Below are 26,677 nucleotides of genomic sequence, written 5' to 3' on the forward strand. Positions count from 1 at the left end.
AACCTGGAAAGACTTACATGAACTGATGCTAAGTGAAGTGAGCAGAACCAGGTGGACATCGTATACAGTATCAGCCACATTGTGCAATGATCAACTATGATAGACTTAGCTCTTCTTAGCAATACAATAATCTAAGACAATTCTAAAAGACTCATGATGGAAAATGCTATCTACATCCAGAGAAAGAACTATGGGGTCTGAATGCAGACTGAAGCATACAATTTTGGGGTTTTTTTGTTTTTTCTTTCTCATGGTTAGTCCTTTTGGTTCTGATTCTTCTCTAAAACATGACTAATGTGGAAATATGTTTAATATGACTGTATAGCCTATATCAGATTGCATGCTGTCTTGGGGAGGGGGGAGCAGAGGGAAAGGAAAAAATTTAGAACTCAAAATCTTATAAAAGTGAATGTTGAAAACTAAAAATAAATTAAAAAAAGACACAGGGAAGAGAGGAAGGTTTGGACAGAAAGATAAAGGAGTAGTCAGACAGGCAGAAGGTGAAATAGAAGAGCATAGCATCAGAAAAACAGAAAGAAGACAGCATGTGGGAGGAAGAGAGTGATCAACCATATCCAATGATTCGAAGAGTTAGAGAACCATACCACCTTCTAGTTCAACAATCTTGTCAACTCCCATGATCCACGCCTCCTCAGTCATGTGCAGGAATGTTAGCAGACATTCTCACCATCACCAAAAATGTTTTAAGTTCACAATGAAGAATTCTGAAATTTCTTTTTATGACTATAACCTTTGATCACTGTAGCTTAATTTAGATTAAGCTCACTCTTCCAAAACCACAATTCTTTGCCCTTCAGTGTAGCCACCAGTCCCTACACCCCTCAGTAATCTCCATATCATAAGTCTTAAGAAAGTCCTGGAACTACATCTGGGTTCTTTACTTGTCCATTCATTTTCATTTAATCATACATAATTAGTATGTGTATTGTTCTTTTGCTTTTGTGATTTTTTTTCATTTCATAGCATTTCATAATTGTCTTTCCATATTTCTTTCTATTCCTCATTCTTGTCAGTCCGAATTGGATTATTATTACACACCTGTATTTTCAGTGGTCTAAGGAATTCTGAGGAAGAAAATTCCCTCTACAAACATAGATTAGCAACTGTTCTGCATAAGTGACTTGCCCAGGGTCACATGAGTCTTCCTTACATTGGTGCTGTCTTTCTACATACCATACCACAATGCCTTCTAGTTTCCTAAGTGATATTTTTATAATCTGATCAACATAGTCAAGTGCCAAATGTCTTATCTCTTTCCACAGTGTTTTTCTGATACTCCAGCCCTTTGTTTTGATGCTAACTTAGTTATCTTGCCATTATCTATATATAACCTTGATCAGCAGAGAAATGAAAATGTAATTTAGGGGAATGACATAGTTTTTAGGTGCAAAGTTCTGAACATATGTTGATTTTAACTTCCTGACCATTTCCAAACCATATTGCCTTCACTTCAGCCATCTTCCTTATCACCCTCATCCTTCTCATCTTCTTCCTACTTGAACCTTGGACTCATGCCCTGGGATCCCAGGCTCTGATAGCTGAGCTTTCACCTCACCTTGCATGAAACCAAGCTGCCACATCACTTCCCTGACATTACTAAATCATGTTGCCATCTTGTATCTTCCCTACCCCTTTCACTTCCCCATTGCCCCTTGAGGGCAAGAAAGGTCTTGCTTGTTTGTAATTGTATCCCTAGCTCTTAGCACAGGGCCTGGCTCATAGTAAACTCCTAATAAATGCTTTCATTCATTCATTTATTCATTTAGTAATTTCAGTTGCCACCTGTTGCAAAAATTTTTTCCATATGGACTATAAAATATAAAGCTTTAGTTTTTTTCAGCTGTAAGTGAGGATAATAATACATTTTCTACCTCAGAAGACTGTTTTCAGGAAAGTGCTTTGTAAACTTTAAAGTGGTTTATAAATGTGAGCTCTGATTATTATTTGAGGTGACTGATTTATAGAGATATTCTCTTTGTGATGCAAATGGTAGGAGTCTATTAAATACTTGAAATTAATTTCTATCCTGATCTGTTTCAGAAAAAGTTTCAAAACTTAATTCATGATTCCTTTTTAAATTTTACCTTCTAATGACCTAAACTTTTTACATATTTCCATAAGAAGACTTTGAGTTGACATGGAGTAGAGGTCAGCAAAACCAATTGTCAATCAGCTTAAATCTTTATCCCTCTACCAAAGATGAGTTCCATTTTGGGAATTCCCTTTTCCATTCCAGCATGAACCTTAGAGATCTGTTCTGTCCCCTTATGTGACCACACAAAGGCCAAAGAAAGCCTAGTCTGCTTTGGAGGGCTGATCTGAGGCTTCTTTTGGGTAAGAATGGGATTCAAGTTTGAACCAGATCTTGGAGCTCACCTTGTATCTGTCATAGAGTTGAGCCAAACCCACAAGTCAACCTCAGCACTGACCAACCCTTTTCAGGGTCCTTTTTGCTAGAGATGACTCACAATTTGGCCCAACTTTTTGTGGCCACTTGGAACTGAGCCTACTCCTCTGAGGAGCTTGGAACCAAAATATCCTTGGCCAGGGGATAGGCAGAAGCTGAGCATTCAGAAAATGGTTATTCCCCTCATAGAATCTTGCCTCACAGTTAATTGCCAGGAAGATAGAAATAGAAGGTTGGTGTGTTTTCACAACTTTCAGATGAAATAATCCATACATATTCATCTGGCAAATGAAAATTTCAATCTAGAAGAGTTGAAAGAGCTGGCCAAGGTAAAAAATTATTTTATATGGAGCCAGTTCAACAGTAAGTTAAACAAACAACATTTAAGTACCTACTATGTGTGAGATAAGATGCAGTAGTCTGTCCTGTAGCCTGCACAAATATCCATGAGTGTCCTTATTTCTTTTTTGGTTTCCACATTAGTCTGGACCCAGTCAGTCTATTGTGTGGTCTAGGAAGCTCCCCAGGAGATAATAAAGTAGGAGAATGGTGGGGGTTTCTGTCTGCCACAAGGCATTGATTCTAGTGTTCTGTTAACTTTGCAAGGCACTGGGGATGGAAATTCAAAAGCAAAACAATCCTGCCCTCAAGGTGCTCACATTCTACTGGGGGCTACAACACATGCACAAGAAGGCAAACGATACACACACACATACACACACACACACACACACACACATACACATATACAGTATCTGTATATGTGTATAAATGTGTGTTTATATGTATGTTTGTATATCTATATCTATATATATGGGTACACACACACACACACACGTACACGTAAATTTCAAGAGGGAGAGTGTGCTAATAATTGGGTGTATCAGGCATCCATGCTATACTTTGTAGGAAAATATGTAATTCTACAAGGTGAGGTGAAGAGGGAGTACATAACTTCAAAGCACAAAAATGCCAGTCAACTCAAGTCTAGATTGTCTCAGGTTCCAGGGACCTGTGGCTAGGATCCAAAGGCCCTCCCCCACCCCCACCCCCCATTTGCTCCCATCTGTATCATTTCTCTTATTCACCCTGATCTTACTTGGCTAAGGAAATAGAGTGGCTCCAAGTATACTCAGCGCTCAGGGTCATCAGTAGAAATCTCCGCCTTAGGCCAATCATTACTGATAAAGTCTCCAGCTCCCCTAATCAGCTCAGCATGTCCACAGCTTAACTGAGTGTCAGTAACTGAAATCCAGACATGAAGGTTGATCCTTTTATGCTTCTTGCTAATTGCTGCCAGATTCTGTTGAGCCCACCAGATTAACCTGTACAGTCCCTTACTTTAGGAGGAAGGCTGCACGCTGGACTTGGTTGCTTAATTAATTTTTTTAATTACATCTCTTTTAGTACTCTGAATTGTACACATACAAATACAACTTCCCTTTTACTGTAGCCTTCCCTGAAATACTGGCCACAGTTTTTCCTGGGTGGCTATGTGTGTTCCCTTTGGGAGGCAGAGCACTAGACTGGATGGCCCCTGGAAGTTCCTGTTGGTCTAGAGTGGAGTTCTCTCAGGCTGTAGTTATTCCTTTCCTTTCAGTAAATTCTCAAAAACCAACAAACCAAAAGAAATTGCTCTAGTAATAAGAACACAATGGGAACTCATTGTAGCCTCGCACCATCTTTTTGACATCACAAACGTCAGCAGCACATGTGCTGTAGAAGACTCTCAAATTCTGTTCTGTAAACAGCTGGAGCAATGGTCTACTTCAAGTAATTCTAGAAGACATGCTTTATGATTCATACCCCTTAAGGAAAATATCAGACCAGTGAGATAAAAATACATATATATGTTTATATTTTTCTGCATTTCTGTCTTTCCCTCACCCTAATTTCATTCTGTTTTATTGTTACCCTCTGCTGACATTCATCTGTACATTGAAGTAATATGTGATATATAATGATGGTGTCCTTTTAACCAGATGATGGGTGAATAGTGAAAGCCAGAGCTAGGTTATGCTTGGTGTTTGCTTCTAGGTCTCTATGGACAGTATTGAAGCCAAGAATAAGCCATTAAAATATTTCCACTTCACTCCTTTCTCTCTTCTCCCCTTTCCACCCCTGCCATCTGTAATAGATTTGAAATGTTCCAATAATTTCAAACCTAAAAAAAAAGTTTCTAGGGTTTACCAGAACACACACACAACATTCCTGAGCCTGTATGATCACATCCTGAGGCAGCACCAGCCTTGCACCTGTTTCTTCTGTTCACTGAATTAAATCTCTTCATGCACCTTGGCCAAGAACTCACATCCTCTTTAAGAATCTAGCAGTGAGTTCAAGACAACCTAACAGATTGACTCTGAGGGTTGAGTCATAGGAGATACATGACTCATGATTGTTTCAGTGGTGACTCCTCAGGGAGGATTTGGAAGCAGCCAGGCAACAATAATTACCCAGGAGAAATTGCCCCTATTTTGCACTGTATGTGACCTTGGGCAAGAGAAGTCACTTATCCTATCTGCTTCATCCTCTGTCAAGTGGGGATAATGAAAGCTGCCATGACTAACTCAGCGTGGTTGTGAGGATCAGAGGAGATAATCCATGTGAAAATACCTTGAAAGTATCAAGTGGAATCCAAGCTATAAAAATGTTTAAGTGAAGGTCTCCAGAACACTGGGTGGATCCACAGTAGTGAGTTTGTAGGAGGCCATGAGCCAGATGAGAAGGTGATTGGCTTGCAATTTTTATGGTTGAAAGGAATATCCAAATTGGTCAGATCAAAGAACCCTGTAATAATTATTATTATCATGCAACATCTGTCCCTGATGCTGATGGTGGTGGTGTTACTTCAGGGACTGTCTCTTTACCTTCCCCTTTTTCCTCTCGATCTCCCATTTTTGTATCCCTAATGTTCTAGCACATAGTAGGTGATCAATAAATACTTATCGAATTGAATAAGGTTATTGTTGAGCTCTGGAGCTAGAGGATCAATTTCCACCCCTGATACTGATTTACACATCACTTTGCAAATATTATTTAATTCTCACAACAATCCTGGGAGATACAGAGGTTAAGTGATTTGTCTAGGGTTACACAACTAATAAGTGTCTCAGTCTATTTTTGTTTGTTTTGTTTTGTTTTGTTTTGTTTTTGGCTAGGCAATGGGGTTAAGTGACTTGCCCAGGGTCACACAGCTAGTAAGTGTCAAGTGTTTGGTCTGAGGCCGGATTTGAACTCAGGTCCTCCTGAATCCAGGGCTGGTGCTCTATCCACTGCACCACCTAGCTGCCCCAATGTCTCAGTCTGGATTTGAACTCTGATCCTACTTATTCTGAGTCCACTGTTCTGTCCAGTAAGCCACCTAGCTGTCTCCCTAGGCCTCAGTTTTCCCCTATTTAAAATTAAGGGGTATGTCTAGATGGCCTTGGAAGCCCCTCAAAGCATTAGGACAGGTCACTGGGATTAGACCCATATTGGCAGAAGGATGTGTACAAATGAGACATTTGTCTTAATAGCTTAGAAATCTGACTCCTGGCCATGTTGTACTGCTTTTCCCCTCGTTCTTCTTTCCTCTTCTTGTAGAGTGGGCCAGGTAGCTTTTGAATATTTTATTAAAATCCTTAAGAAGTTTTCTAATTACTCAATCTCAGACTACTTATGTTAGAGGCATCCCAGTGATCTGACACTACTGGGAAGTCATGGGTGGCTTGCTCAGGCCCAAATGTCCTCAGTTTCTCCCCATGTTTTTTTCTCTGTTTTAATCTAGAAGAGCAGCATTTGCGTGTTCTAAACAACACAAATCATCCCCTCCCTGAATACTCTGCTTTGTGGTCTGGCCTAGAAATAGTCTTCCAGTGTTAGTTGGGAAAGTAGTTGAACTTTATCTGTCTCATTAAAGTGAGATATGGCTTTCCTTTACAATCCAAACATGTCCTGAGAGGACTGATTTAAATGTAGTCTCTGTTAGACCTAGGAACTGAGATTGGATGCCTGGTTTCCATTTTATTTATGGCAAGGAAATAGACATGCCCATTGAAATAAATTTGGATGAAGATTTGATTTGAATTTGTGTAAGTTTACTCACCAGAAAGAGGCTCACTTAACAGCTTCCACATTTAAAGGAGTATTCTAGTCCTTTTTTCTACATGCTTAAGTGAAGAATGGCCTGCTTGCTCCTCAACTATGTTGGAACTTTTTTTGTTTTTGTTTTTATTTTTAACTTGAAGAAATACTAACTGAACAGTGACATTCAAAAGCGAAATTAGGATATCCTTGGCAGCAAAATGGAGAAAATGAAAACTTTCCTAGTCAACCCTAGAGGAAAAAAGTAGTTTTACCTACTGAAGATATTAAAATCGAGGTGCTTGTAAAATATGTACATTTATTTAACATATAATATACCCACTTATACACAGTTGGTATATGTTAAACATATGCATGAACATCTAATATATATTACATATACATACGTGCACAAACATATAGTAGTGTAAATATTAACACATACATAGAGCAAGGGGTATGTGCACACACATAAATATATTTCTTAACAGCATTCACATAAATATGCAGATGCTCATTGTGTATTAAATATGTGTCAGTAAGTCAACAAGCATTTATATAGCACCCACTATGTGCTATGCATTGTGCTAAGAAATTTGAAATTATTATCTTATAGAGTCTTTACAACAACCCTGGGAGTTAGATGCTGTTTTTACTATTTCTTTCTCATATTAATAGCCAATTATTAAAATTGGGGAGACCCAAGTTTTTTCCCCCATCCTATTTCTTTGTCCAATCTCTCAAAGATGGAAGATAGGATTAACATTCTCCTCATTTTGAGTATTGCTTCTGCATCCAACAAGCTCAGACTTCTAATTTAAGGTGAAACTCCTGGCCCATTGTCTTCTGCTTAGGCTTGGGTGTGGGGCTATAGATTCTTTATTTAGATTGCCCAAGGCTGGGTGTGATTTAGAAGTAAAGGACATAATTAAAGTTCGTTAGAATAGGTCCAGTCCGTCATTGTAATATTCATTCTCTCTCATTACTTATTGACCAATCAGAGTTGATTGCCACCTTCTGGAACACCCACTTTTCCAAGGCCACATAAGCCTCAAGCCTTCTTTGGCATTTGAGAGTGCCATTAACCTCTTTTATTAAAATGTTAGCATTTTTAATAAAATGACTGATTACCCAGAAATTATGTCTCTCGAACTTTTTAAATGTCGCAATAGTTAAGGAAACAGAGGCAGAGTTAACTAATTTGCCCAAGATTATGCAGCTAGTAAGTGACTGAGGCTCATTTTGAACTTGGGTCTTCTTGACTTCAATCCCAACATTCTATCCACTGCTTCACCCAGATGCCTCAAGAGCCGGTTTCTGTTAGTAGAATGCAAGCTCCCTGAGGCTTGGGGTTATTTTGTCTTGACCTTTTTATCTCCCGATTTAGTACATGCTAATAGCTTAATAAATGTTTGTTGAGTTGAAGCTTCCTGTCTCAATGAAAGAATCGACCAGGGGTGGGGAACCTGAAGTCCTCAAGGCCACATGTGGCCCTCTGGGTGCTCAAGTGCAGCCCTTTGACTCAATCCAAGCTTCGAACAAATCCCCTTAATAAAACTTGGACTCAAAAGGCCACACCCAAAGACCTAGAAGGCCACACATGGCCTCGAGGCCACAGTTTCCCCACTCCTGGATTAGACCTTAAATAGGTAGTGTTGACTTTGTCAGATGAGGGGTAGCAGCAACAAGAATAAAGGGGCTTGCAAACTTGTGCCAAAAGAAAAGTCAACACACAGACAGAGGAAGAGATGGAGGCTGCCTATAAAGGACCAGAACAGAAGATGAGCCAGCTCTGAAAAGACCGGGAGAGGCTTACAAATGCAACAACCAACCAAGATGATTGAACAAAATTGGAATAACTGCTCCCTCTATACTGAGTGACCAAAGTGAAGACAGGCTGTCTTCAGTGTCCTGAAGACAGGAGCAAGTGACTTTAATGGAATATTCAAAATGCTTACAGACAGTACAAAACAGCTAGGCTGGGAGGAGCCCCCCCAAATAAAGGCTTCCAGAATACTCAAAAGAAATCATATTAGGGATGCTAAGTGAAGTGGCAGAACCAGGGGAACATTGCACACAGTAACAGCAAGATTGTGTGATGACTGACTTTGATAGACTTGGCTCTTCTCAGCAATGCAATGATCTAAAACAACTCCAAGATGGAAAATTCTGGATGGAAATGTTGTCCACATCCAGAAAAAGAACTATGGAGTCTGAAAGCAGATCGAAGAATATGATTGGCTCTCTCCTTTTTTTTTTTTGTTTCTCCTTTCTCATGGTTTCTCCCATTGGTTCTAAGTCTTCTTTACAACATGACTAATGTGAAAATGTTTAGTATGAATGTATATGGATAGCCTATATCAGATTACATGCCATCTTGGGGAGAGGGGAGGGGAGGAAGGGGGAGAAAATTTAGAACTCAAAATCTTATGGAAGGGAATGTTGAAAACTAAAAATACATTAATTAATTAATTTTTTAAAAATCACATCAGGACTTGCAACAGCCACAAATGGAGGCCAAGAGAGAGTGCTTTGCCATTTGACAGTGTCAACTGTGAGGGTTGTATTTGAGAAGTCCCAAAATGTCAAAACCCTGAAGCAGTGTGGTTCTGAAAAAGAGAAAATATATACAGACAGAACCATGAAGGGTCACTTATCGTAATAAGGAAATGGGCAAAGACTGCAGCAATCGAGACACTTACCAGTTGGAAAAACCTGATCTGTGCCCAGCTACTAAGGGTCGTGGAGTGAGTCATGCCCTATCACACATCAGGAAGATGAAGTCAGAAGTGATTCTTGCTTTCAAATCTGATGTCCACTTGTTCTCTTCCTCCCCCCTGGAAAGTTTCCTTTTCTTCGGGAAGATTATAATACCATAAATTGCTCCAAATATAAACTTTTAACATACTTGCTTGTCAGTATAAAATAACTGTATCCTTTTTGGGTGGAAGTCATCACATTGTGAGAAGATTAATATCAAGTCTGAAAGAAAAGGAAGGCTACTCTAAATTAGCATACAGATATCCAGGCCAGCAGTATGGGACAGTGAAAATGTAGCTGGATTCAGAGGCAGAGAACATAGGCTTATGTTTTTTGTTCACTGTGTTCTTCAAATAATGAACAGCTGATGAGTTAGTTTTATAAACTTGGAAACTGAAAATAGAGCTCTATACTGCCTACTTTCTGCTTGTGTGGGACTTGGGGAAGTCATTTAACCTCTAAGCCTCAGTTTCCTTACCTATAAAATGGGAGTCAGTTGGATTAAGTGACCTTTGAGGTCCCTTCTACCTCTAAATCTGTGTGATGGACTCTGTGTGTTGCTATTATAGACCAGATCATTACAGGTTCAGTGATCAATAGACAATAAAAAATAATCCATTGGTTTTACCCATGTGTTAGCAAGAGACTTAAAAATCAGTCCCTCATTATTGCTTGGACCTATGATTGCATCATTGTCGGTCAATCTTAGTGTGGAAACTCCCTCCACCAATGTAGTCTGGCTAGTCTTCCGTAGTCTTGAACAGGTGTGGATCCTTAGAGATTAAGTGGCTTGTTCGTGGCCATGCAGTTAATATAGTTAGGGCATGCTTGGGTTCAAGGTGGGACTTTAGCTCAAGTGTTGTGATTCCCAGGCAGGAATTCCTACCCTGACACACACCTCTCCTACAGATGGCACAGTGGTTTAAATCCTGGTTTAAAGCTCTATACTAAGAAGCCCTTGCTAAGAAACATGAGTCTCACCTGTGGTGCAGTGGATAGAATGTTGGACGTAGAAGCAGGAAAGCCTGGGTTCAAATCCCCAAACCCTTACTAGGTGTGTGACCTTGGGAAGAACTCTTAATCTTCCTGAATCTCAATTTCTGCATCTATAAGATGGAAGAATTAATAACACTTACCTTATAGGGGAGATTATTAGCTAGAAAACAAGATAGAAGATGGAGAGGGCTTTGTAAACTTTAAAGGTCCCTATAAAATTAATATTAGTTGTTGTTACTAGACATGCTATTTCATCACTGAAGGCTATACCCTCAACTCAGGAGGATCATCTCATAGGTACATGGTGTTAGTAATAATGGGAGACTAAGTAAGACCTTTAGCATTCTGGGAAGGTAAGTTGAGGTAATGCCCTACTTCTGGCAAATCAGTAGCCACTAGTATTCTTTGCTGTTTCAGCTGGTGGCATAGTGGCGTATGGGTCTGGAGTCAGGAAGCACTGAATTCAAATCTAGACTCAGGCACTATCTGTGTGACTCAGGGCACTCTGCCTCAGTTTCTTCATCTGTAAAATGGAGATAATATCACCTACCTCTTAGGGTTGGGGCAGCTAGGTGGTGTAGTGGATAGAGCCCTGGGCCTAGTGTTAGGAAGACTTATCTTCCTGAGTTCAAATCTGGCCTCAGACATTTACTAGCTGTGTGACCCTGGGCACACTTTTCTCCTCTGTAGAATGAAATGGAAAAGGCAATGGCAAACCATTCCAGTATCTTTGCTAAGAAAACTCCAAATGGGATCATGAAGAGTTGGACACCACTGAAATGGCTGAATACCACCACCTCCTAGGGCTGTCATGAGGATCAAATAATTGTAAAATGCCTAACAGTGCCTAGCACAGCACTGGGTGCCTGGCGTACAGAAGGTACTGTATAAATGTTAGATATTATTATTATTGTTGTTATTGCTACTATCAAGAAGGCAGTATAGAGCTCTATTTTCAGTTTCCAAGTTTATAAAACTAACTCATCAGCTGTTCATTATTTGAAGAACACAGTGAACAATCAGTACAGAATCTTGCCACTTCAACAGGAAAAAACTGGCAAAATCAAGAGAGAACTATTTAGATTAATGGGATTTTCCACACAAGAAAAACCAAAAGACTGATGAATTCCCTAGGCTAGCCAGACTGTATTATGTGGTTGGATGAAGACCTCTAGAGCTCATCTATGAGGGCAGGTATCTTGGACTGGCCACTGCAAATGGATAGTATCTGAGCCCAGAACTGAACAGAAGGAGAAAAGTAGGCTATGTTGCCTTTGGGAAACTGCACAGTTCTTTTAAAGACCTCAATCTTCTTGAAACAATGGTTCACCTTTTTTGACATTGATATTCCTCAAGTGACTTTATATAATAGCTATCATTTATGTAGCTCTTTAAGGTTTGCCAAGTGTTTTACATATATGACGTCATTTAAGCCTTAGAGCAACCCTGGGAAAGTGAGTGCTATTATCATCCCATTTAATAGATGAAGAAACTTAGGCTGAAATGTTTAGTGTGTTGCCAGGGTCACGGTAAGTAAATCTCGGAGTCAGGATTCGGATCCAGGTCCTCTGGCTCCAAAGCCTTTGTTACTTGCACTGTCCCAAGATGTGAATCATGAAATATCGCAGTCCCTAAAGCAGTAAAGTTCTGGGTCAGCCAAAGTGGAAGGATTACATGGTTGGCCAAAGAGGCCAACAAATACAATAAAATACAATAAAAAAATTTCATAGGAGATACAGGATAAATTGTATCATCAAAGAAATGTGTTATCAGGAAAAAAAAGATGAACCAGTCATGCTGTGAGAGCCAGGGATAGGCTAATGGGCAGCCTGCTTGCACCTTTGGGATCCATGTAAAATGATGAGATCTAGATGGTGGCCCATGCATGTCAGTTTAGAACCCTGGTTGCAGGTTTTGGGGAGGATGTGAACAGGACAGGCAAGCATGGATGGGTGGAAATTTACATTGTTGGAGATAGGTTCTTCATCAAAGAGATCACAGATTAACTGAAGATAAAAAAATAGACATAAAATGAAGACTCCAGGGACATTCATGTAGCCTCCTTTACTTCTGTTTGGGACTAAATCCTTCAGATAGAGACATAAGGAACACTTTGTTATTGTTAAGTTGTTTTTCAGTTGTATCTGACTCTACATGACCTCATTTGGGGTTTTCTTGGTGCAGATACTGGAGAGGTTTTTATTTCCTTTTCCAACTCATTTTACAGATGAGGAAACTGAGGTAAACAGGGTTAAGTGGTTTGCTACTAAGTGTCTCAGGTTGTATTTGAACTCATGAAGATGAATCTTTCTGTTTCTAAATCCAGTGCCCTATCCACTGGACCACCTAATTGCCCTAAGGAGCACTGATATGGTTTTATTAAAAAAAAAGTGTGTGTGTGTGTGTGTGTGTGTGTGTGTGTGTGTGTGTGTAGTCAACCATTATATCATCAGGTGCTTGGTCTTTGTGGATGACTTGATACTTTTTTTTTAAAAAACCCTCTAAAACAGAGCTTAGTGTTAAAACTGACTAAGCGTTTAATGCACTGTTGGGGAAGTTGTGAACTGATCCAACCTTTCTGAAGAGCAATTTGGAACTATGTCCAAAGATGCATACCCTTTGACCCAGCAATGTCACTACTAGGTCTGTATCCCAGTGAGATAAAAAGAAAAGGATCCATATGTCCAAAAATATCTATAGCAGCTCTTTTTGTGGTGGCAAAGAACTGGAAATTGAGGGAATGCCCATCAATTGGAGAGTGGCTGAACAAGTTGTGGCATATGATAGTGATGGAATACTATTGTGCTATAAGAAATGATGAGCAGAATGATTTCTGAAAAACTTGAAAGACTTATAGGAACTGATGCAAAGTGAAGTGAGCAGAACCAGGAGAACATTGTACGATGAAGAACTGTGAATGACTTAGCTATTCTCATCAATACAGTGATCCAGGACAATTCCAAAGGACCCATGATGACAGATGTTATCCAGAGAAAGAGGAGTCGGAATGCAGATCAAAGCATACAATTATTCTCTTTATTTTTTTGGGTTTTTTGTCTGTTTTCTTTTACAACATGACTAAAATGGAAGTATGTTTTACATGATTGTACACGGATTGGTTAGTGTCTTAGGGAAGGGAAAGGGAGGAATGAAGGGAGAGAATTTGGAACTCAAAATTTTAAAAAATGAGTGTTAAAATTATTTCTACATGTAACTGGGAAAAATAAAATATTATTCAAACGAAAAAAAGTGACTATAGGAATGTCAGTGATGATGTCTCCAATGAAGTTTGAAGTGGAGAAATGCCAGTTATCTCAAAGTGAGCCACATGTCGCTTAGATGTTCCACATGGTTGAGAATTTATGAACATTTATTGAAAAAATAGACTTTCTGCAGTGGAGGGAGGTATTATTGGTATAGATCAAATCAATGTAAAGTATACAGTAACTAAAGGAAAGATTTGATGTAGGAGGAATTGCCAGTTAGGTGACACAATGGATAGAGTGTTGGGCCTTGGAGTCAGACCTGAGTTCAAATTTGGCCTCAGATACTTACTAGCTCTATGACCTTGGGCAAGTCACGTAACCCTGCTTGCCTCCATTCTACGGGGATAATGATAGCATCTATTATCTAGGGTTGTTGTGAGGATCAAATGAGATCATATTTGTAAAATGGTCACAGTGTGTGGCACATAGTAAGTTCTATATAAATATTAGCTATTATTCTTTCACTAAGCCATAGTGATGGTAGTACTCATGTGTTCATTTATGTAAAATGGTCCTGTCCATACTTATAAGGGATTACTGTGGCAATTATGGAGCATTAATAGGCAAACATTTGTAAGCATCACTGGAACAGGGGAAAGAAAACTGGTTTTGTAATCAAAGGATTTGAGTTTAAATCATATCCCTGGTACTTACCACCTATGTGACCTTGGGCCAATCACATCACCTCCCTAGGCCTCAGTTTCCTCATCTGTAAAAGGGGAGGGTGGCACTAGGAGGCCCCTGAGGTTCCTTCAAGCTCTCTATCTATGAGCTTGCAGTTGAAAGGATCATTCTGCCATAAAGATAATGTAGGAGGGGAGCAAATAACTTTGGTCGTTGCTGTTGCTCCAAGATTATAAAATCGGGGGATTACCTCATTCGTTGTTGTTTAGTCATTTTCAATCAAGTCTGACTCTTTGTGTCCCCATTTGGGGTTTTCTTGGCAAAGATACTAGAGTGGTTTGCCGTTTCCTTCTCCAGCTCATGTTACAGATGAGGAAACTGAGGCGAACAGGGTTAAGTGACTTGCCCAGGGTCACACAGCTAGTAAGTGACTGAAGTAAGATGAGTCCTAAAGATGAGTCTTCCCAATTCCAGGCCCTATGCTCTATCCGCTGTACCACCTAGCTGCCCTGATTATTTCATACAGAGGATTTAATTCAAATGATCACAGTTTGCACTGAAGCTAGAGAAACAGCATGAGATAGAACAGAGCCTGGAAGAAAAGGCACAGACAGCTTCAAATTAAAATGTATCAGCTTTGTAATGTTTACATTCGAAGTCACACTTGCTGCTTAAAGAGAGTGAAGATTTCTTTGTGGTGCCCTGTGATGAGAAGCTTGCTATAAAAAGGTACACCATAAAGGAGGAAAAGAAAACTTGTTGGATGACAGATTCGGGCTATGCATAGCAGCTGGCAAAATAGTTGGAGGATATGCTCTTTTATCAGCCATGGAAGGCACCATCATAATGATCATGCTACAATTCTATAGTAACAATAGTAACATGAGATCACATTTATATAGTGCTTCCTATATATGACCTCATTTGAGACTCCCAGCAGCCCTGAGAGGTAGATACTATAGATATAAATATTATCATCCCCGTTTTATGGAGGTGGAAATGGAAGATCAGGGACGTGAGTCAGTCAACTAGCATTTATTAAACACTACCACGTGCCAGGCACTATGCTGAACACTGGGAATACATGTACAAATGGAAAGCAAGACAGTTTCTGCTCCCAGTAAGCTTACATTCTAAAGTGGGGTGGGAATAACATTTAAAAGGAAGCTGAAAGGAGGCGGTGGGGCAAAAGTACCTAGTGTGAGGACACGGTACAGAAAGTCCTGAGAAAACCCTGGAGAGGAGCGAGCCATGGCTAGTATGGGAATTCTCCTTAAATGGAGGTTCTGGGGGAGCCATCCAATCAGAGGGAGAGCCTGAAGGGAGGTAATGGGGTTGGTTGTTGGTAGGTTTTTGTCCATCATTTTCAAAGAGGACCAAAATAACATTACTCACTATGTTGGGGTCAAGGTACAATGTGTTCAAGAGGTTCAGGAGAGAGGATACTTCCAGTATGTGAATTCCAGGACTGGAGTTAGGCTTCAGGATGAAGAGCTATGGCATCGTAGAACGGGCCCAGAGTATAGCCTTGAGAGGAATGACAGGCCATAGATTAAGGGACTTGTTTATTGTCACACAGTATGTATCTGGCAGGATTTGAACTCGGCTGTTCCTGAGTACAAATCTATATACCATTCTTTATTAACCCTTGTCAATTAGGCAAGGGATCATAGGTTTATTAATTTGATAGGATCTTGGGGGTTAACTAGTTCAATTACTTAATTTTACAGATGAGGGTACTGAGGCTCAGAGAGAATCAGTGACTTGCCCAAAGTCACCAAGGTAGTTCATGTCAGTGATGGGATTCATACATAGGTTCCTTGACTCATAATACAATTTTTCTATTGTGCCATGCTGTCTTCCAATGTGGATGAACATTTAGGAAATGATTCTGTATATATTTGGATAGAGCCCTTAATAACAGATCAGCAGATCCCGACCAACAGACCAGACATTTTGTTTTTTAATATAATTAATAAGGCAATGATGTTGTTGTTATTTAGTTATTTCAGTCGTGTCTGACTCTCTGTGACCCCATTTGCAGTTTTCTTGGCAGAGATATTGGAGTGGTTTGCCATCTTCTTCTCCAGCTCATTTTAAGGATGAGGAATCTAAGGCAAATAGGGTTAAGTGACTTGTTCAGGGTCACATAGCTAGTAGGTGTCTGAGGCCAGATTTGAACTCAAGAAGGCGAGTCTTCCTGACTCCAGGCCTGGCATTCTATCCACTATTTTATATGCAGAGCACTGTACAGAGGAGAATAAATTACTGTGCCACCTAGCTGCCTATTAAAGGCAATAAGTAGAACTAACTGGGAGAGAAACATCACAAAAATCTATGAAAGTGTTGGTGGTGAGAATATAGCCTAGGCAGAGAAACCAAAGAAAATGTGGAAACTGCAAAGTCAGACTTAGTAGCAGGGTTTCCCATATAGTAAGTAAGTTGGCAGCTTTGAAGTGCCCTGTATTGGCATCCATCCAGAAGTACTTTTAGAGGTAGGATGCACACTAGATTTAAAGTCAGGGTAAACACAGGTTGGAATCCCACCTCTGACACCAACTAAGCAATGTGACCATGGACAAGTTGCCTACTTTCTCTGAACCTCATTTTCTTTGGTAGAATGGAGATAATCAAAGGGTTTTCGTGTAACTCAGATGAGATTACATAGGTAAAACACTGTCAGGGCAGCAATGTGGTACAGTGGAAAAAGCCTTGGGTTTGGAGCCAGAGGACCTGGGTTCAAATCCTGCTGGACTGTGATCTATGACTTCATTGATGTGAAATCATTAAAACACTATGAGCAAGAGCTTCCTAAAAATAATTTGCACTTGATTTTCTAACTGGAGTGTTTCCCCAGCATTCTCAAATCTTCTGGGTTGTAGGAGGATGGGAATTTCTAAATATGTGAATAGTACTGACTCAAACACCTGCCATATTTCTAAAATTGTCTTCAAAGAAGATGTGCTAGAAAGGAGTGCGTGGGATCAGACCACAATCCAAGAAGAGACGTCAAAAAGGGCTGGGGTTAGTTGGTGAGTTGCCAGATGAAGATGTCAGGAGCCCGAGTGGTAGAAGCTCAGGTCCCCTTTTCTGTCTTGGGCTGTCACTTGATGGGTCCAATGGGAGTCATTGGCCATCAGGGGTCAGAACATAATGAGAACTTAACACAAGATATGGCTTGTTTCAGGCAGAGAAAAAGAAGAATTTTGTCAGAAGAAGTCTTGTCATTGGAGAAGTCCTTTCCATAGCAGACATGGCAACAGGAGTAAAGGTAAGAGATAATGGATCTTTAATGGAATTCCACTAGTTTTTTTTTTTTAAACAGTTAGGAGTTAGAAAATGGAAGCCCCTCAGAGAAAAATGAGTTTGTTGGAATTGATTTTTAGTTAGTTTGTACACAACTGATGCCAGTCCCTCAAGATTCAGTTTGTTGTTTCACTCATTCATGTGATAGGCAGTGTGACATATTGTAGGAAATGCTGGATAAGAGGACATGCATTCAAATCCAATCCCTGACTTTCACTGGCTGAAGGATTCTGGGCAAGTCACTTAATGTATGTTTGCCTTAGGCAACTCCTTAAGACCTATTTTGGACTGATTACAAGTTGTGTTGGGACTATTGATGATGTCACAAATCTTTTGTATTTAATTATTTATTCATTAAAAAATAACAATAACAATAATAATAATAACTAACCTTTATATAGTACTTACTGTCTGCCAGTTATTGTGCTATGCACTTTACAATTATTACCCCATTTGATCCTCACAACAACCCTGGGAAATAGGTGCTGTTGTTACTCTCATTTTGCAGATAAGGAAACTGAATCAAACAGAGGTAAGTGATTTACCCAGGGTCACCCAGCTAATAAGTCCTGAGACCTGATTTAAATTTGGGTCTACCCAATTCTAGGCCCGGCACTCTATCTACTGGCCCACCCAGCTGCTCCTAATCTTTATTGAGCAGCTGGTATATGCAGAGCACTGTACAGAGGAGAGTAAAATATGGTACCTGCCCTCCTAAGCTTATCTGTCTAGTACAAATAACTTTCCTATATGACAGAATAAGAAAATGTTCAAACGAGGGGTCTGTAACAAGTGATCAAATCATACTTGTAGCTGCTTAGATACTTGGTCATATTCTAAGCCCATTCACACCATGATGGCTTTCTCTCTATTGTTTGCCCCGTGAAACCTTTTCTGATTCTATCCTTCCACCCCTAGGAGCTGTTAATGACCTTTCCCCTATCACGCTTCATAAAATATGTTGCACCTTGCTTATGTATTTATATGTTAGGTCATATTAAAATTATCTGTTTCTTACTCTGAAATGTACTGTAAACTCTGTGAGAGAACAGGGATTCTATCTTAGCTAAACTTTGTCTCTTCTCCAGTCATATGGTGTGCACAGTAGGTGATTCAATGCTTGTTGAATATAATTTAACTAAATCTAGACCAGTTGTTGTTTAGTCATTTTTCAATTGTTTCTGACTCTTTGTGATCCCATTTGGGGTTTTCTTGGCAAAGTTACTGGAGTGGTTTGCCATTTCCTTCTCTGGCTCATTTTACAGATGAGGAACTGAGGCAAACAGGGTTAAGTGACTTGCCCAGGGTCACACAGCTAGTAAGTGTCTGAAGCTGGATTTGAACTCAGGAAGATGAAATTTCTTCACTCCAGGTCCAGCACTGTGCTTCCTAGCTGCCCCGATCTAGACCATGGTTGGTCAATGATGCTTGTGCATCTATTTTCTGGTTAGGGAGTTCATCCTAAGACTACTCCTCAGGGCTACCTCATTTGGCATATTTTGTGAACTCAGAGACTTGAGAAAATAAGAAATAATTCCTCTTCTCCTAAAGGCTGGGGACCTTTGCCTTAGATCTTCAATATTGTCACGGCAACTTCTTTTACTTGCTCACTTCTTCCTTATTCCCACCTCCCACACCCTCTCTCTATGAGTTTAGGATGTGCAAGATTAGATTGAAATCTGGGGAAAATATATGCATGTGGGAGCCATTGAGAGCTTTTCTCTGAGGACCCTAGCAAGATGTTTGGGTAAGTCTGATTAAAAAGCCTGATTAAGGCTTGAGTGATCCTTCTACACTCATTAAGGGCGAGTGCAGAATCAATTCAAAGGCTAACTTTAAAGAAAACCTTTGTTTCTTCTATATGGTCATTGGTGAGGGAATATTTTTTCCCTCTCATCAGCTCCTCTGATGGGACAGCCTCAAAAGTCATAGAACCTTAAGACTATGAACTACTTAAGGGCAGGGACTGTTTTTGCCTTTCTTTGTACCCCCAGTGCTTAGTACAATGCCTGATATGTAGTAGGTATTTAATAAATACTTCTTGATTTGACTTGGAACAAATGTTCCAAGGTACAGCTAGCCCAGTATTTTCCTGCACAAAGAGTGCCCCAAAGGGGACAGTTGTCCTTCCTCAGATCTTGGAGAAGAGAGGAGTACAAGTTCTTTGGTGGGGCCTTGGGAGCTCACGGAGGTGAGCAGCCTGCTTGGTGATTGTCAGGGCTTGTCAGGTTTTCTCACAGCCCTAGAACAGCTGGGTTGCATTCACCCTCTGCTTGATTCCTTTGCATGAACTCACTTGTCAGCTGGAGGAGAGTGGTGTCAGACCTAGAATCCCTCAAAGTCAGCTCCATCCTGGCAGGTCAGAATACATTTTACTTTTTCCATCAAAACTTTTATTTATCTAAAAGGTTTTGGGTGTCCCTGAGAGCTTTGGATGAACATGGTTGTACTGGAGCAGTGAAATCCTGGCAGGAGCTAAAGTCTGGCCGGGGGCTGATTCACAGTGGAGTGGGGAGAGAAGGGAGAGGAAGATGCCAAGGAAAGGAGCTTAGTTTGCTGAGGAGTTTGAAGCCCCAGTCTAGTTTGGGAGAGATCCCAGGGAAGGCTTCAGATCTGCCAAAAAAATGGTTGCAATCTGGAAACACTTTACTGTTGAAAGAAGTGTGACGTGCCTCCCTCTCTTCTTCCTAATGACCTTTGAGTTTTCTCTCCCTCTCATTTAGGTGTTCTCCTTCAAGGTTAATGGACATCCTAGTGCCACTTGCCCTTCTCTCCACACCCCTACTCCCAGTCCCCAACTTCCAAGAAGTCAGTAGACTCTCTTTCCCTCAGGAATGAAAGATCCCCCAAACATCTCCGTTTCCTCTGTAAAATGAGCAGATTCTCTACGTTTCCTTATAGCTCTAAATCAGCCGAAATATCCTAGAATTCATTTAGGGAGCCTATTAGTCTCACCGCTCTATAAATGAGGTCCCAGGGAACTGGATCTGCATGATGTTACCAGGGATCCAGTAGTATCTAAAAACGGGAAACAAGTGCTGAGACATCTATGGCCTTGTCCAGTGGCCCATGGCTGTCCTGTGGTCTGCCCCATCCCTCTGCCTGTGTTGACCCTCAGCTAATAGCTGGGCTCCCAGAATGGGCTCTAGTGACTCCAATAAATACCCATTCTATTGTATTTGCTCAATTTGTTGTTATTGTTCAGCTGTGTCTGATTCTTCATGACCCCATGGACCATAACAAGCCTTCTCCAGCGGTTTAAGGCAAACAGGAGTGGGGTGTCACACAGCTAAGTTCTTCTGAGGCCAGATTTGAACTCAAGTCTTCCTGACTCCAGGCCCAGAACTCTATCCACTGGGCCACCTAGCTGTCTCTATTTGCTCAGTGTTGCTGTTGTTTAGTTGTTTCAGTCATCTCTCACTCTTCATGACCCCATTTGGGGTTTTCCTGGCAAAGATACTGGAGTGGTTTGCCATTTCCTTTTCCAGCTCATTTTTACAGATGAGGAAACTGAGGCAAACAAGGTTACATAACTTGCCCAGGGTCATACAGCTGATAAGTGTCTGAGGCTGGACTTGAACTCAGGTCTTCCTGACTCCAGGCCTAGCACTGTATCTACTGTACCACCTGGCTGTCCCATTCACTCAATTGTAAGCCTTTAATAAAAAATAAAGCTCTCGTTGACTGGCTTACTGGGCCTCAGTTTCTTTCTTTGTAAAATGGGGACAAAATTACTTGTATTAAAGACCTCACAGCATTGTTTTGAGGAATGTACTCTGTAAGACTTAAAGTACTCTGTGCCTAGTTATTTATATGCTCTCTCCTCCATTAGAATATGTGCTTCTTGAAGGCAGGAACTGGGTTTTTTTTTGGGGGGGTGTGGTTTGGGTTTTTTTGCCTCTTTTTTGCCTTTTTTTGTATCCCTAGTACAATGCCTGGCATATAGTAAGCAATAAATATTTGTTGACTGACTGACTGACTCTCATGGTCTGTGGAGGCTCCCTCAGACTTGTAGTTGTTGCCAAGGCCACCTTCCAGAGCAAGGGTCATCCAGCCGCAGCTTCAGTCCCTTCTGTAGACAAGTGAAGACAGAACAGTGAAAAGGAGGTTTCCAAAACAGTCACAACACATTTAAGTGGAGGTCATCTCTGCTTAAGCATTTACTTTTTCCATTTCTTCATCCCCCATCGCACCCAGATGCCATTTGCTGTCCTCATTCACTGATGCACATCAGATAAGGAGGATGATGCTGGATTTTCACCTACAAAGTTGATGCTACTGATGCACCATCAGTGGGGCCTTATGTCCAGTTTGTCTCCAGTAGCAGGAGTGCATTTATGCAGATCCATTCTTTTCCACTTCACATGGATATTTGTGAGATGCTCAGTCAGGGGTAGCTAGAGGTGCAGCTCATGCCCAAAGCCACCTGGCCTTCATCATACCTATGATTTTTTTAACACCAATGTTTCAACTGATCTTTTGACCCATGGAGAAAAGGCTTAACCAGCAGTTATATTGGTATTAGTTAAAAAATAGAGACACTTATTGGTGGAATAATAGGAACACAACACACAGGAGCAAACTAACAGTAAGATGGTGTTTGATAAATCCCAAGCCTCAACTACTATGATAAAGTCTCATCTCTTGTCAGAAAGTTCAGGGAAAACTAGGTATAGCATCACTAAGACATGGGGTTAGCCTCTGGACGTGATCAGGTAAGTTCTCTTTGACTCTGAAGATTTTTCTCTGTGCCAGTAAATATAGATAGCTTCTCTGTACATTCTAGAAAGAGAAAGGATTCTGAGATAGAATCTGAATCATGCCCTGACACCAACATTATCCTAAGTAGACTTAGCATTAACCTGATAGTTGTGTTCTTTCAGTAGACTTTGGGGGAAGGGCCCCTGCAGTCCTTAAGTTTTTTCCATCTTCCATTGTGTTGGTGGCCACACTGGAAAGTGAGTGTGGTGGGGAAGGAAGTAAAAATCAGAGGCACTGGGACAGAAGGCTTCCTGGCCACTTAATTGCTTTGCCCCAGAGGCATGAGAAGAGGTTCTCTAAGTCCTTTGGGACAGCAGTTCTCAAAGTGTGGTCTGTGGACTCAGGAAGGACCCTGAGACCCTTTCAAGGGGTCTCTGAGGTCAAAACTTTTCGTAATAATAAGTGTTGAATCCATCATTAACATTTATTAAGATCTTACTATGTGCCAGGCACTGTGCTAAATAGTGGGAATCCAAAAAAAGAAGGCAAAAGACAGTCCTTGCTCTCAAGGAGGGAAAACAACCATGTACAAACAAGTGAAATACAGGATGAGTTTGGAATAATCATCAAAGAGAAAGAAGGGGCATCAAGAAATGCTTCCTGTAAAAGTTGGGATTTTAGGTGCTAGTTGAAGGAAACCAGGGAAGCCAGAGGATGGAGATGAAGAGGGAGAGCATTCTAGGCATGGGAGAAAGCCCATGAAAATGCCCAAAGTTGGGAGATGGAAGAAGGCCCAGGACAGAGCTCTATGGGATACCCATAATTAAATTTACTAAGATGCTTAAATTTCTAATACAGTAAATATCAACAGATACAACCAGCAAAAGCTTATTGAGGGGGCTCTAATAATTTTTCGAGTATAAAGGGGTCCTGAGAGCAAAAACTTTGAGAACCACTGCTTTAGAAGCCAGTCATCTTTTCCTTGGGGCCTCAGAATTAGTCTTTTCTGAATACATTACATACTATAGCCTGGAGTCAGAAGAACTGAGCTTAAGTCCCAGCCCTAGCATACTTCCTAGCTGTTTGATGCTGAGCAAGTTGCTTAACTTTTCTGTACCCCAGCTTCCTCCTCTTGAAGTGGGCATCGACAGCCTCACAGGGTTGTTGTGAGTAAAGTACCATATTAATATCAATAATAATTCTTGTTACTTGAGGTTATATAGGGTAGAATTGGGGCAGCAGCTTTGAATGGAAGCTGCCCCGAAGTTCATCAGTGGCTACTTTGTTCCCTTAGTTAGACCCCAGCACCAGCATGGCCCAGAATTAAATTCTCATGCTTTCTAATTATCTTTGTTCCATTGTTACATGTTCACAGCACATTGGCCAACCATTCCATAATCATACCACTGGTAATAAGGCAGGGACCAAAAGAGAGAAGGTGTATGACTCAATACCTTCTTGTTGATAAAGCAGCTCAAGGCTGGTGCCCTACTGCCTGCGGGTCTTCCTATGTGAAGGGCAGAGTTGAGAATAATGAAAAAAATAAGTATGTAAAATGTGTGGTTCAAAGTTTAAAAATGCACATAATTTATTAGTCCTGTGTTTAAAAAATCTATCCAATTATCTTATGATATTCAGAGAAAAGGTCTCAGTGGCTTCTGTGTTTCATAGCTCTGCAAAAGATGGGCACAGGGCAAATACATGTGTATGTTTCCCTCCTCTTAGGTAATATCTACCCAACTTTAGAACCACTGGTTGATTGGTCATTTTGACCAAACCATCCCCATTGCCGGGAAAGGCTGGTTGGCATTCTGCTGATGAAAAAATGCTTGAATTGTTTTCACTCTTGAGTGGCCAGGCTGGTGTCTGCAGTCATAGCTTTTGTTTGTTCCTTTTAAGGCTCCCCAAATCTCAGTTTTTGTACTAGTATCAAGTGATATTCCTCTGACTCATTTAGCAGCATGTCCTTCTATTGGTTGGACTGGAGTTAGTGGTATTGTGCTGGCAGCAGTTAGTGAATGCAATCTACAAGTATGTAAGTTAGAAGCCTGTTTTATAGGCTTATAGCAGCTGGCACTGTAACGGACCTTTTGATGTCATCTAGTCTAACTCTTCATCTTATACGTGGAAAAAGTGAGATTCAGGGAAGTAAATATGGCCTGCCCAACATCCAAAGCCCTATCTAGGAGTCTCTGCATCCAAGGCAAATGTTATCAGTTTGGGCCTCATATGAATGTGGTACGATGGATAGAGTGCCAGGACTGGAGTCAGAAAGACTTCGTTTTGTGAGTTCAAACCTGGTCTCAGATACTTATTGGCTATGTGACTCTGGGCAAGTCACTTAACCCTATTTGCCTTAGTTTCTTTATCTGTAAAATGAGCTAGAAAAGGAAATGGCAAACTATTCCAGTATCTTCACCAAGAAAACCCCAAATGGAATCATGACTGAACAACATGACAACAACATGAATGGAGGGAAGGCAGAGCCCTTTGGATATCCATTGGAGGCCACTGTGAGGAAGGCTGCCATAGGAGAGGAACTTCTCCCATCTTTTATCTTCTTATTGAATTAATTATTCTTGTTAACTAAGTGTTCAGTTCTATTGTCTCAATATGGCTAGAGAATTGTAAGTGCTGTCAGTGCCCTCTAACTTGGACACCATCTAAATCTATTGCCCTGTGACAAAACCCCCCATTTCCCCCGCTTAGGTGTGGCTCTGTCAAGATCACTAAGCTAGTAACTGAGTAGAGATTTAAACCTAGGTGTTCTGATCACTTCTCTTTCCACTGTACTGTGTTGTCCCTTCTTTTCTTCTCTCCGAGGGGAAGAAAAAAAATTAAAGAAGAAAGAGTATTGACCTGAAAAGATAATATGTACATCCAGATTAAATGGTTCAGGAGTAGAACATTAAACCTGTTTTGGTTAAGCAAGAGTAGATACTGTAAATCAGTCTTTAAAAAAGGTAAACGAGAAGTTTATGATTTAAGAAAAACAAACAGTTGTCCATTTGGACTGAGTCCTTTCCAAGTTGGAGCTCATAACGCTATTTATGATAATCCAAAATAATTATATTGTAGATATAATCTAGTGATTAGAACACTAGATGTTTTCCAATAATGCATTAAGGTCATCCTAATAAAATTCTCATTGTATTTCAGAAGTTACTTGTTTAAAAAAAAAAAAGATAGTAAAGGCACAAGAGAGGCACAGCTAGGTGGTACAGTGGACAGAGTGCTGACCTGGAGTCAGGAAGACTTCCTGAGTTCAGATCTGGCCTCAGATGCTTGTTAGCTGTGTGACCCTTGGCAAATCACTTAATCCTGTTTGCCTCAGTTTCCTCACCTGCCAAGTGAACTGGAGAAAGAAATGGCAAAGCACTCCAGTATTTTGGCCAAGAAAACCCCAAATGGGGTCGAAAAGAGTTGGATATGACTGAAGCAATTAAACAACAGTAAAAAGACATGGTATATTTTTAACTGGAGGATCTGCCAGAAGAATGTAAACAGCTCTTTTGTTCTTAATATTACATTGATTTCAAAATCTATAAATAAATCAGTGATCTATAAAACATGATGACTTTCCTCAACAGGCACAGGCATCCTTCTCTAGGCTAGCATCTCCCCAGCCTTGCCTTCATGTGTTCATTCTCATTTTTGTGCCTTTGTTCATGCTGTGTCCTTAACTCTGTCTTCCCTCCTCTCTGCTTCTCTCTCTTCTATTTACCTGACAAGCCCAGAAGCTCTAGGAGGCCTTCTTCAGCTCCTCTGGCCCACATGGATTTTACTCTGTCCTGGCCTGCCCTGTTCCTTGTTAACTACACCATCCACTGATGCACTTGCTCATATATTACTGTGTATAGTTAGTTCCCCATTTGTTTTATATAAATCTTGTTTCTTCAATGATATTTTAAACCCTTTAAAGGTAGAGATAGATTGAGCAATTTTTGTGCCTGAGGTAAGTGGCATGAAACACATCTTCCTATCAACTTTTAAAGACAAACTCATTTAGGATGGTGATGAACCTCCATGGATAGAAACCCCCAAATACCATAAGGTACCTGGTAGGAAATATGTGGGTAGAGAGGAGCTGATTATCTATTAGTATATCTGTTGGTAAGAATAACTGCTTTATCTATCTATCTATCATCTATCTATCTATCTGTCTATCATATATCTATCTATTTATTCAATCAGTCATCCACCCACCCACCCATCCATTCATTTACTTATTCATCTATCATTTGTCTATTTATTCAATCAGTCATCCATCCATCCATCCTTCATTCATTTACTTACTTATTCAGCTATCTATGTATCTATCTATCTGCCAACTGATTAAGTAAGTTTGGTTACTTCTGTGCTCCTGAAGGAATACGAGTCCCACTGGCTTCCTCTAAATTTTGGTGCCTTGGGAAAAGCTCTAGTCACCCTACTCTATGTGTATCTCTGTTTGAAGTCAAAGATCTCATCTCATACTTCTTTTCTATCCTCCATAGGAGTCAGATACTGCTTTTTCCCAGTAGATACTTAC

General features: G+C 40.5%; 1 protein-coding gene across 3 annotated transcripts in view; it reads left to right on the forward strand.

Annotated features, from left to right (window-relative positions):
- ACOXL (acyl-CoA oxidase like) overlaps window positions 1–26,677 on the forward strand; it is a 539,860-nt gene that overhangs the window by 58,080 nt on the left and 455,103 nt on the right. For all 3 annotated transcript variants that reach the window (XM_078149677.1, XM_020987606.2, XM_020987628.2), the window contains exon 3: window positions 17,327–17,410. In XM_078149677.1, the coding sequence (XP_078005803.1) occupies window positions 17,327–17,410 (84 nt within the window). The remainder of the gene's footprint in view (window positions 1–17,326; window positions 17,411–26,677) is intronic.

This window comes from Phascolarctos cinereus, unplaced genomic scaffold (assembly GCF_003287225.1).
Source record: "Phascolarctos cinereus isolate Bilbo 61053 unplaced genomic scaffold, phaCin_HiC Scaffold_2;HRSCAF=192, whole genome shotgun sequence".
NCBI lineage: Eukaryota > Metazoa > Chordata > Mammalia > Diprotodontia > Phascolarctidae > Phascolarctos > Phascolarctos cinereus.